General features: G+C 57.3%; 1 protein-coding gene across 1 annotated transcript in view; it reads right to left on the reverse strand.

The window, feature by feature from the left end:
- Positions 1–9,469, reverse strand: part of PHF21B (PHD finger protein 21B) — an 86,178-nt gene extending 76,709 nt beyond the window's left edge. The window contains exons 1-2 of the mRNA XM_047742572.1: positions 8,986–9,469; positions 8,020–8,085 (exon numbers count right to left, since the gene is read on the reverse strand). Of these exons, the coding sequence (XP_047598528.1) occupies positions 8,020–8,085; positions 8,986–9,039 (120 nt within the window). The 5' untranslated portion in view covers positions 9,040–9,469. The remainder of the gene's footprint in view (positions 1–8,019; positions 8,086–8,985) is intronic.
- Positions 9,470–12,024: the final 2,555 nt, after the last annotated feature.

The raw sequence follows: 12,024 nt of genomic DNA on the forward strand, positions 1-12,024 counted from the left end.
TGAGGGCCTTGGAGGCTGAGCAAACGGATACCCCCCCCCCCAAAACAGGCCTCCTTGCCCCCAGGCTGTCGGGGAAGGCAGGCGCTTGCTCGGGCCCAGCGCGAGCTCCGGCGGGCGACCAGGCAGCGGCACCTTCAGTGTGGGCTCATCCAAGTGATGTGAAAGCAGCAGCAAGCCCATGACGCGGGTCCTGGACAAAGGTGTCAGAGGAAAAACTTGCTAAATCACAGGGCTAATCATCATAGCCAGCAGCTCTAATGAGGCATCGTGGGATTACCAAAGTTATTATCAGAGTCATCTCATTGAAAAAATTCAAAGCTAATTGAAATCAATTGTACAGCCCCGTCAGCAGCTGTTTTAAGAGGCTGAATATCAAAGCGAAACTTGGACTGGCTGGAGAAAAAGGCACAGCCGATGTCCAGCTCTACCGGGAGTCACGGGGCAACAGGACGCCCTCGCTTGAAGAACGTGGGGATCGGGGAACAGTCGTGAGCAGCACTGCAAAGGTGGCGGCCCCTGAGGCACAGGGCAGGGCTCAGTAGGTGTCTCCTGTGGTCTCCGATGCAAGGACCACAATTCCCTTCCATCAACCCCTTTGCTTCCTGGTTGGGATGGGTCCTGTTACTACACCCACTTTACGGACAGGAAGCTCAAGGCAGCAAAATGACTCGTCCAGAGCAACTCAGCCAGATGCAGGGAGCTGGGTTATGAACTGTGGTGGGCGACTTTAGGGTTTCTGCTCTCGTGGCGACGGGATATTTGACTCTACAAAGCAGGGGCCCGTCGGAGATGAGGCAGCGGCTACAACAGAAGGCCCTGTCTCGGTGGTCCCAAGCTGTCTGACCTTGGGAAGCTGCCCTTCTCCAATCAGTCCAGCAGGAAAGATCCCCCTGCCCGGCCTGCCCCAACTCATGGGGTTATCCTGACGATCAAATAAAAAGACAGCATCAGAGAGGTGATGGGCCAGACAGACCCGCTGCAGAGTATGGTGCGGCAGACAGCCGTCTCTATGCAGTTTGTCTCTCTGCTTCCCTACAGGTAGAAATGTCACCTCCTTGGAATGATCCCCAAGCACCCATCAGAGCACACCCCCCGCCTGCCACGGCGTTGGTCCAGTGGTTGAATATCTCAAGCAGATGCCTCACCGGGCTTCAAGGAATAGGAAACCCTAGGGACACCTGTCTCCCCAGGGATATGTGGAAATGTTTGCAGACAATGAAAGCACTTTCTAAGTGTAAGAAGCCTTACAAAATGAGACGTCCCTGTTGCTAATAACAGCGCCCCACCCACCATCACCTCCACATCCCCAGCACTTGGTGGCTGCTCATTCAAGGCTCATGGAATTCAACCGAGTTCTTCCCAAGACAGACATGCGCTGTATGATGCCGAGTGTAGGAAGCAAGTGGAGGCACGGTGAGCGCGGTGCCCGCACCGCGCGTGTGTACGCAGGTTTTGGGCGTCTGTGCGCACAGACCACGTCCTGCTCTCAGCCGCAATCGAGCACAGGGCAGAAAGATGGGGCCGGGGTGGAGAGACCTTCAGATTCGTACTGTAAGCCTTTTTCCAAGCAAGCATGTGTTGCTCTCACAGTAAAACCTTTTCTGAAAGCGGAATTCTTATCTTCTCACTGTTAAGAGAGCTAATGATAAGAACAACGATCACCACCTTCCTTTGTTAAGGTTTTACTGCAGGAGAATGGTAATCGTTTTCTTAGCTCGAAAATGAATCCCGTCATCTTCAGTGCGTAATCCCGAAAAGTTAGTAACTGACTTACGTCACATACGAGTTAGGTACGCTTCATGTATGTATTTATTAGTAACTGACTTATGTCATATACGTGTTACGTACGCTTTGTGTATGTATTTATTGGTTCAAATTAACATACTCATTACTTACTTCACTTATCATATGCTCCGTAGCCAAAATAAAAGCAGTAACACAGACAGAACCAACAGATACATGCATATGTACATGTACGTACACACATATATTTGTTTTGAAATCAACTGGCCAGACTTGCCAACTAGGTTTCCAGAAGCTCCATGGCTCCCAACGAATTTCTCAGCTCGAAGAAACTCTGGTGAAGGCAGGAGGAAGAGGACCCCAGAGGCCCCCAGCCCTAGCAGCCTGTTAGGTGCTGGTTGCCCAGGGCTATGGGGCAGCAGGTTCCCAGCTTCCTCCCCCATGTCATGCCCGGGCCCCCATCATCCACGTGAGATCCTCCCTGTGCAGGTGACAAATACCTAAAGAGCTCATATGGCCTGGCCGGGCCAAGCAGGGAGGCAGGTCAGGCCTCCTTTTCCCTCCTCCCTTCCCATGTGCCCCAGCACCATTCCTGGGGCTTCTGGCTCCATCTAAGCCTACAGTGTAAAATCCAGGCCCTTCATCCAGGCAAGTGATGCCTTCCTTGCTCTGGTCCCAGCTCGCCTTCTCTGATGTTCCTCATCCGCTGTCTGCCATGGTCTTACTGCCAGAAAGCTCACAGCATCTGCAGGTTTCTTCAAGCCATTGTCCCTTAGCAGGCTTGGCCACCAGCTTCTCCTGTCCACAACCCCAGGTGTCCTCGAGGACCCCTCTCACAACCCCCTCTAGAAAGCTATCCTCGGTCTCCAGGCCAGGAACGAGGAGCAGGTACTCCCACAGCGGGACTTCCCCAGAACTCTTCTGGTCTCTTCTGGAAACACAGTTATCTACGCCTTCCTCTTTGGTGCGGTCTCCAAGGGCAGGGAACTGTGCATCTTACTCGTTTCTGTCCGCTCATCTCGAACATACAATAACCTGCCCTTTATTGCATACCCACTACAGGCTGGGAAGTCGGTGAGGACCATTCGGTAAATCACTACTAATCCTGGTGCCCGTCTTTTTACAAGGTCTTCCGCTCGCTCAGCAAGTGTGCAATCAATCCCTACAAGGCACTGCCTTGAGAATACAGGGGCAGAGGAGAGCAGACGGGCTACCACCCTTCACAGAGCTTACAGTCCAGCACAGAGCAGATAGGAAAAGATAGAGACAATACCCAGCACTCTCTAGAGGCAAGGAAATGCTCACAGTGCCAGAGAAGCTGCTGGAAAGCAACCACGGAGACGCGCCGCATGTGCAGGAGGGAGATGGGAGAATGCCCTGAGTGGAGACCAAGCAGAACATACCAGAAGGGGCAAGAGGAGATACAGTATGTTATTCATGTGGCCAAGGGAAGGAAACAGCCCAAACGCCCATCAGCTGGTAAACAGCCAAGCAGACTGGCCCCTCCGCACAATGGAATATTATTCAGACACGAAAAGGAATGAAGGGCCTCTACCTGCTATGGCTTGGATAAGCCTGGACAACGCTACGCTCAGGGAAAGAAGCTGGTCACACACACCGCACGTCGTGTGATTCCATTCACAGGAAACGCCAAAATAGGCAACTCTCTAGAGACAGAAGGCCGATCAGTGGCTGCTTAGGGCTGGGCAGGGGTGGACAGCCAGTGACAGCGGTCTTTTTGAAAGATGAAAACGTTCTAAAATTGATGGTGATGACAATTGCAAATCTCTGGGAATATATTAAAAAAAAAAAAACAACAAACACTTAATTGTGCACCTTAAACAGGTGAGTGATACACTAGGTGCATTATACTTCAATAACCTGTTTTGGGTTTTGTTGGCGGTGGGTTTTTCTCTTTGTTTTTCAGTTTGTTTATTTATTTATTTTTTGGTTTTTATAGGGGATGTACTATATAATCTTCCAATTAAGAGATGATTGGGGAGGGGCCTGGGTGGTGGAGGGGGGGAGGGGGTAGCAGAAGAGTGGCTCCAGGAACAGGGCTCGGGTGAGTGTGGGAGGGACATGGGCTGCTGAGGGGAAGGGTGGTGGCAGGCCAAGCCAGGGTGGGGGCTGCCACCCTAGTCCATACTCTTCCCTACAGAGGACAGAATGTGGAGCTTTGGGACATTTTCTCTTTAGCATGTGATGATGCTATATCAGAAGCGTGACAACTTCCAATCAAAGTCAGGAAGCCAATAATTTACCCTCCTGGATAGGGACGGACTTGAAGGAACGCTTGGAAAACAGCTCTGTCCTTTTACCGAGGGACTGCAAACAATCGGGAGCTTTCGGAATAAAACCCAGCCTGCAATTCTGTCCAGCGCAGTCCCTCCGGTGTCCACCGTGGCTAGTGAATCACAGTGAGGACACGATTCAGCGCCCGGGGTGCATGCCACATACATAATACCTTTCAAGAAGACATATTTTTATTGCTGCACTTAAGGACAGCTCCTCAGAATCCAGAGTCCATCAAACCGATGGATCGAACGGCGCGAAAGGCCCCCAGTTCACCTCCGGGCGGGTCCCTCTCTCACAAGGCCACACCTGCCCAGGCTGCAGTTAATACACGGGGCTCTTCTCGGTCTGGTGAAGATGAACTTCATGAAGTTGAAGTCTGGAGACGCCCGGTACACGTGGCACCCAAATGTCATGCTGAGAGCTCCAAAGAGGGAAGGAAAAGAAACAAACCCAGTACTTATGATGGGTCTGTTATTTACACGGAAGTGCTGGTTGCTTGACAATTTAGATAAAAATGTTCCTTCCTCTCTGCGTGTGCTGCAAATTCATGGCGTAAAACCACTGGAGCAACTAATGGAGTCTTCACACATCATATCTCCTTAAAGACGAGGGGTCCGTCCTCCACTGGAATTCAAAACCTTGGCAGCCAGCTGTGGCCACACCTGGGAATGCGGCCTGGACAAATGCAGCTCTGACCAACTCCCCACACCTCCTTTTTTTTTTTTTTTTTTAAAGCAAAAAATATGAACTCCGTTTTCAAACAGCAAGGTCCTATGGAAGCTGGTTTCCTGTTTATCCCCTCGTCCACCGATGGTGGGAGACACACTGGAGAGTTATACAGGATTTGTATCTCTCTACTTCTGACCAACAACCAACCTATTTACTTCTGAGTCCTTGATAAACATCTTTAAACACTTGTCCATGTTTCTAGAAATCACCGAAACAATTCCAGTGTCAAGGCATGAATGGGAAATTGATGGCTGGGCGCCAAAAGATATTACTCAGAGGCTATCGTGTTTCTAACAGATGTGGGTAACGGGGTCCTCGGTTCCCTTTACTACCTAGCTGGTGACCCGCATATGCACTTTTAATTGAAACTTAACTGTTACAGCCCACGTTCCAGCCATTCTAGGCGGGAGCAGCACAAAAACACGTCTTCGTAAGTATAAACGGTCTGAGTTTCTTCCTGAGCGAATCCATAAATGAGCACTACCTTTCATTTTATGTTGAGTCAAAAACAAACTCGAAAAGACGGGCCTTTTCCTACCTGCTCCCACATTTCTGCTTTTCCCGGGGAAGCTTCCGAAGTCACCAAGCAGAGCCCCGCTGCTCCTCTTCCAGACCCTGGGTGCAGCCCAGAATCACCTCCAAGGGCTTGTGCATGGACCTTTCCCCAGCCGAGCTGCCAATCACCACCAAACTCTCCCAAGGAGGGAGAGACGAGTAAATGTTAAGTCTACCCAACTCATTTCATAGGTGACCTCTGAAAGATTTCACCTCCGAGCTCGGGAGAGACAAGGCAGCTTTATTAGCATGCCGCACCACGGCCTCAGCCCCCTCCCCTCCCTCTTTTATGAGCCCTTGTTATATAAAATGCCACAAAGGGAAAAAGGAAAAACAACAGACAGTTCCAAACACAAGTTTCGATGGCCAGGCCCAATGCTGGCTGCTTACCAGATGTTATATTTAGTCATTTAAAAAAGAAACATTTTTAAAAGGCCAGAGAACAAAAGTTTTCCTTGTTTCCTTTCTTTTTGAACACACACTTCACACACACAAAAAGATGGAGGTGCAGTCCTTTCGCAAGCATCTTTCCTTCCCCGAGTTCAGATTTAAAGGCAAAGGCAGCCTGGAGTCGGACAGCTCCTTCCCCGAAGCTGCACCGGAGCCTCGGAGCAGAATTTTCAAATGTTTCCCTCAGCCTCATCTAAATTCCGGCATGACAGATAATAAATAGCTACTCATTTACTATCATCATAAAATTTTAAACAGCCTTGAAACACTTGCTACAATACAGACGAAATGATCAAACCCAAGCTCTGAAAAGCCACTCCAAATAGTGAAACTATTGCCATGCAGAAGCACACATAAAGACATTGTTGCCATAAAAGCTGCGGGATTACTGGATTCTCTCTCCCTCTCCCTCCCTCCCTCCCTCCCTCTCTCTCTTAAATCTTCCACTCAGAGCCTAAGAGTCAACAACTTGCCGTTTTACCCAGTGAAAAAAGGGCTTAGCAACCCTCAGCTATCACACCGTATGGGATTTGATGATGGGGTTTTTTTCTTTAAAAAAAAAAAATAAAGTATCTGATTTGATTCTGCACAGTGATTAAACATCTTTGTGCTCAGCGAAGGGTCTTCCAACCCCTCCCCCTCCAAAAATGGCATCAAAGCAATCAAAATGGTAATGCCGGGCCTGGGTCCCCTCCCCCCGCGAACTCCCCGACTTCGCCGGGGCCGCGCGCCGGACCCCCCTCCGGCGGGAATGGAAGCTTCCACGCCCGGACGGGGGCGCGGGCCAGGCGGGCGGGCGGGCGCGCGCGCGGCCGGGGAAGGGGGGGGCGCGGCACCGACAGAAAGGGGTTAATGCATTCGTCCCAACCCTCCGGTCCAGCCGGGCGCCCCCGACCAGGCGCGGACCCGCGGGGACAGCCATCTTTCTTTCCGCAGCCCCCGGCCCCCTCCTCTCCGCACGCCCCCTCCCATCACTTTTCAACTTTAAAGACTCGAAATTTACACCCGGCTTCCGAGTTCTCCCGCTCCGCGGTCGCCGCCACCCCCGCCGATCTCGTCCACGTCTCTCCCTCCACCGAAAACCCCTCCGGGGAGGGGCCATCGGATCCGCGGCCGGGAGTTGGGAGAGGACGGAGGGGGCCACATCAGAGGCCGCGGCGGGGGCGGGGGCGGGGGCGACGCTGTCCAAGTTTGGCGCTGACGGCTGCGGCCGGCATTCCGAAGGAAGCGCGATCGATGGGCAGCGGGTGCGGCGGGGCGGGGGCGGGCCCGCGGAGGGGAGGGGCCGCGGGGAGGGGCGCCGGCGCCCCCGCCCCCGCCCGCCTCGGAGCCCCAGGAGCGCCATTGGCTGCGCCGCTCAAAGTTCTCGGCTCCGGGCGGCGCGGAGAAGGGGCGGGAGCGCGTGTGCCGGGTGCCGGGCGCGGAGGGGGAGGAGCGGAGGGGGAGGGGCGCGAGCGGCGGGGAGGGAGGGAGGGAGGGGGCGGGGGCGCGCGGCCGGCCGCGCTCTGGCGGCGGCATCTGTTCGTGGTGCTGAAACCCCGAGCGCTGAGCTCAGCGCAACTAAGTCACAATGGACAACTTTTCCTCCCCGGAGGGGCCGGGAGGGGGGTCGGCGGCCGTGCCCCACGCCGCGAGGCGCTCCTCGGGTGTCCCAATCTACGCCTGGAGGCCAGAGGCCAAAGTTGGAGCAGAACTGGGGGGTCCTGGGGGCGCCTTTCTTTTGTTCCCCGCGAGCTGGCGTCAGGTTCCGAGAATAAAAAGTGATGCTGGAGAAGTGGAGGGGAGGGGGAGCCCGGAGGAACGACGCTTTAAATCAGGTTTGCAATGGAATCCAGAAATCGCTTCCAAGGAGTTTGGTATCCAGGCCTGAAATAGCGACCCCCGCCACCCCTACCCTCACAGCGGCGTGAAGTGGGGGACACCCAGCCGGGAGAAACTGCCACATTCCAAAAACATGTCCACCAACTCAAAATGGACGCCGGGCTGCTCGCCGCCTTTTGAGTGCAGCTTCTCTCTTTCGGCCACTGCCGGAGCCTTGCTCTCCCCCCCTCGGCCTCCAAGAGCCCGGCTCTTTCTTTCCAGAAAAGAGGGGGCGGGTAACTTTGAGGGCTGCAGACAGACTCCTTTGGGAGTCTGAGCGTGCGGCGCCGAGGCCGGCACTTTTTAGGGTGCTGCCAAAGTGTCGGGCGACCCCTCCTCCCCACCGCGGGCGGAGTTTGGGGGCGCAGGCTCCGGCTCGCTTACTTGTTTGTCGCTGAGCGAGGCGATCCGCGGTTGCCTTTCGTGGAGCTGCTTCTTGAGGTCGCCGTTCTGCGGAAACACGGAGGAACGGGCTCAGGCCGGCCACCCCGGGGGGTCGAGTGCGCCCGGGGCCCCGCGGGCCGCAGCCCCCCGCCCGACAGCTCGCGGACCGGGTTGTCCGCAGCGCGCCCCAAGTTCCCCGGGCCGCGTCCTGCACGCGCGGCGGCCGGGCAGTGCCGCGCGGGGCCGCTTACCTGTGGCTGCCGCCTCATCGGGGCAGCTCGCGGGGCGGGGCGGGGGCCGCGGCCACCCGGCGGCGCGCCCCGAGCCGTGCAAGTTTGCAGGCAGGGGTGCGTGTGCGAGTGAGTGTGAGTGTGACTGGTTGCCGGGGGAGGGGGGAGGAACAAAGAGCCAAGTAAACACGGCGAGTCCGTGTCGAGCAAAGCTCATAAATATTCAAGTCGCGTCCTAATCTCCCCAACACACACACGCGCACGCCGCAATTCCGCTCGGGCTCCGGCCGCCACACCGCCGCTAGCCCGAGCAACAATCGCCAAAACTACTTTTGCAAACTGTGCCAGGTTGCACGGGGGTGGGGGCCGGGTGGGGGTCGGTCCACGCTCCCACACAAACACCCCGGGGCAGGCTCACGGAGGGGCCCCTTCTTGGCACCCTCAGTCCTGCAGACCCTGCGTGGAGAAAGAGAAAAAGCGGGGCTCGGGTCCCACGGGGTTCGGACCCCACAACCCCCAAACTATGCAAGATTGCGAGAGAGGAGGGAGAAGGAGGAGGAGCTCGGGGGGCGGGGGGCCGGGCGCGTAAAAACTCCCCCCGGCCCCGGGGCAGGCTGGAGGAGGAGCAGTCGCCGGGCACCTTCGGCCGTGGAGACCCTGCCACGACGAGGAAGAGGACGCCGGGCTCGGGTCCCTGAAGCCCCCCACTCCTGGCCCGGGGCCCCCGGCCGCCTACCTGGTGGCGCGCGAGTTCCACGGCGAGCGCCTCGGGCCGACTCTGCAGCTCCATCCCGGCAACTTGGGCAGCACTTTGCGCTCACTTTGGCCCCGGCTCCCGGGAAGTTGCGCGATTCCGCGGGGGCGGGAGCCGGCGGGGGCAGACCGGGCCTCCGCGGAGGGGGGGTGCACACGAGCCCCCTCCCCCAAGGCCGAACCGGAGGGAGCCGGGGGGGGGCGTCTTGCGAGGGGGAAGAAAGGCGGCCGGGCGCCGCGGCGCTGAGCTCGCGGCCGCTCCAACTCCTCAGGCCGGCCGGCAAGTTGCGCCGGGTCCCCGGGCCCCCCGCGCTGGCCGGCGCATGGCCCCCAGGCGCCCGGGAGCCCCGCGCAGCCCCGCGCGCGCTCGCCCCGCCGCCGCCACCGCCCGCGCCAGCCGCCGGCCGGCAGGGACTATATTTCCTCCGGCGCGCGCCTGGATCTCGCAGGGCCTCGGCAAAGTTGTGCCTCGGCACGATGCTAATTCGGCAGTGCCCGGATGGAGCGGGCCGGGGCGGCGGGGGGGCGGGGCCGGAGCCCGCCGCCCGCCCCGCCCCCGCCCCGCCCGCGCGTGCGCACTGCGGCCCCGCCGCGGCCCGGCTCCCCGACCCGAGAACAAAAGTGGCGGCTCGGCGGGGCGCGAACTCGCCGGCCCGCGGCGGGGGGCTTCGGGCCCCGGGGCCGCTCGGGCCGGACGCTCCGCCGTCTCTCCGCCCCCGCGCCCAGCCGCCTGCGGGCAGAACGGGCGGCGCAGCCCGAGGCCGGGTAGTTGGTACTTTCCGGTGGGAGGATAAAATGTCCGTTTTTTCGTTTCTTTCCTGCTCCGGCGCTCGGGGCCCTTCTCTGTCCGCTCTCCCTGCCTCGGGCAGCTCCGTCGCCGACTTCACTCAAGTCGCCTGCAGGCCCTCCCGCCGCCCTGCACACCCCGCGGCTCCCGGGGAGGTGGCGCTCGTGCGGCGGCCGGGGTCCCCCTGCGCCCCAGGGCCGCCGCGGTGTCTGGACGGGACGAAGACGGGTCTCCTGACTGTCCCTATAGTGGTTTTTTCACACTCACAGTTAAACTCTCAACAGATGTCATCGGACTTTTTAAGGCTGTTGTTAAAAATCGTAAACGCGCCCGGTCGATGTGACATTGTACGAGCAGCCGCCGAGGTCGTATCCCCAAACTCCCAGCCCACGGCCCGGAGGGGACTGTCCCCGAGCCGATGTCTCCGCATCGTGAACGTCCCAGCGCTCTGTGCCCTGCCCCGGCATCCCGGTACCTTTGGAAGACGCTGGGGGTTGGGGGACTGAGCAGTCCTCTCTCAAAGGAAACGTTTAAACTGATAAATCATTATAACTTCATATTCCTGCACAGCCCAAGAAATACCTCGGTTCACACAATCCCCCAAAGCCCCATTCGACATATGTCCCCCGTCCCATGTCACTTGTACCATCAGAAGTTGATGGAGTGTTTTTTCAGGTCAGGACCCCAGCGTGGCTCTGGCCTCTGTTCAGGCTTTTGCCAAAAATGACTTACGTGTTGGTGCCTTGGGCCCCAGACACCAGGGGCCTCTCATCTCTGACCCCAGCACTAACCTTTAGGAAAAACTAAGTAATGGATCGCGGGTGAGTCTGTGAGCTTCGTCATGCAACGCCAAACTAACGCGTGTTCTAAGTGTCATGATCCTTTCGGTCTAGCACGAACCAGGGACAAGCACGGTTCACCGAATGCAAAAGGTCTGATGCTGGGAAGAAGTTCTGGCTCCTTCCGCTCTGGGTTCAGCCCAGCTCAGGATGGCATCCTCCCGCTTCAGGGCTTTCATTGGCCCCAGGCGCCAGTTGGCCCCAGCCTGGTAAAGCGGAGGGCCCCGGGGAGCCTGTGTTGCGAGAGAGAGCCCGGGGCAGCTGGCCAGTGTGAGCGCATTCCTACTGTAATCTCTGTAAATGTCACTGGCTTTTTGGTAAAAATTCATAATAATCTCATTGGCCATGTATGTAATTAAATCAGCAGACAGGGTTCTCAGGTCGTCCATGACCCATGCGCTCGCTCCGGCAGGTGCCGGCTAGAGGAGAGTGCTTTCTGCTGTGGAGCATTTGGAATGCTGTCCGCAAGTTTCTGTTAATTAATTCAGGGCGCAGTAATGATGTCTGCTTGGCCCTCTGTTGTTTTCCTAGCTACCTAATTCCTGAGCAAGCAACGGAGGCCCAGGGCTGGAGCGCTCTCCGACGATGAGGGAGTTGAAGCTGAAGTGCTTGTGAGCAAACGTGCAGAGTCTGGTGCTGTCACCGTGAAAACACCGCTCTCTGACTCTGTCCTGCTCTCCCGGCCGCCCTCCCTTTGCCCATGCTGTGCCCTCCGTGTGGAGTGCCCTTTCCCTCATATCCTACCTTTTAAAAAGCCTCTTCATCCTCCCATGTTCACCTCAAATGCCCCATTTCCCGGGAAACTTACTCTGGTTTCTACACATGAGTTCTTCACTCCTCCCTGGGGACACCTGCCAAGCGGAGCGCCTTAGCGTGAGGCGCATTCTGTCCCGTAAGGAAGGGGATTGCTTTTGTCCCCACAGGCGCCCAAGCCAACTCCAAGTCTGGTCTGTGAGCAGAGCTCGGCATCTGTGTGTTGACGGATGACCCCATGTGCCCGGAGCCAAGCAGGCACTGGTGCAGGGGACTCAGGTTTCAAGGGGGCGAGCCCTAGGAGAGCCTCAGCATCACAGACTGTTACTCTGCTCCCTGAACATGGGTGGTCAGGGTCTGTCCCATGGCTTGCCCACAAACTCAGAGCCTGGCCGGAGAATCTGAGAGACATCTGCCAGACACGACAGGCTCAAGCCTGGACCCTGCTGTCCCCAAGCATCTCCTGGGATGTCACTGGGCACCTGCTCTAACCAAGCCCTGCTCTAAGCTCACCGGCCCCAGGGGTAGCAACACCGCCCATTGACCCTGGAGTCACCCTCTCCTCTGATGTCCCAAGTCACACGCACTTCAGGTAATTAGTCCAGTTCAGATCATACTGGATTAGGGTGGACCAGATCTCCCA

Source organism: Lutra lutra, chromosome 8 (assembly GCF_902655055.1).
Source record: "Lutra lutra chromosome 8, mLutLut1.2, whole genome shotgun sequence".
Classification (NCBI taxonomy): Eukaryota; Metazoa; Chordata; class Mammalia; order Carnivora; family Mustelidae; genus Lutra; species Lutra lutra.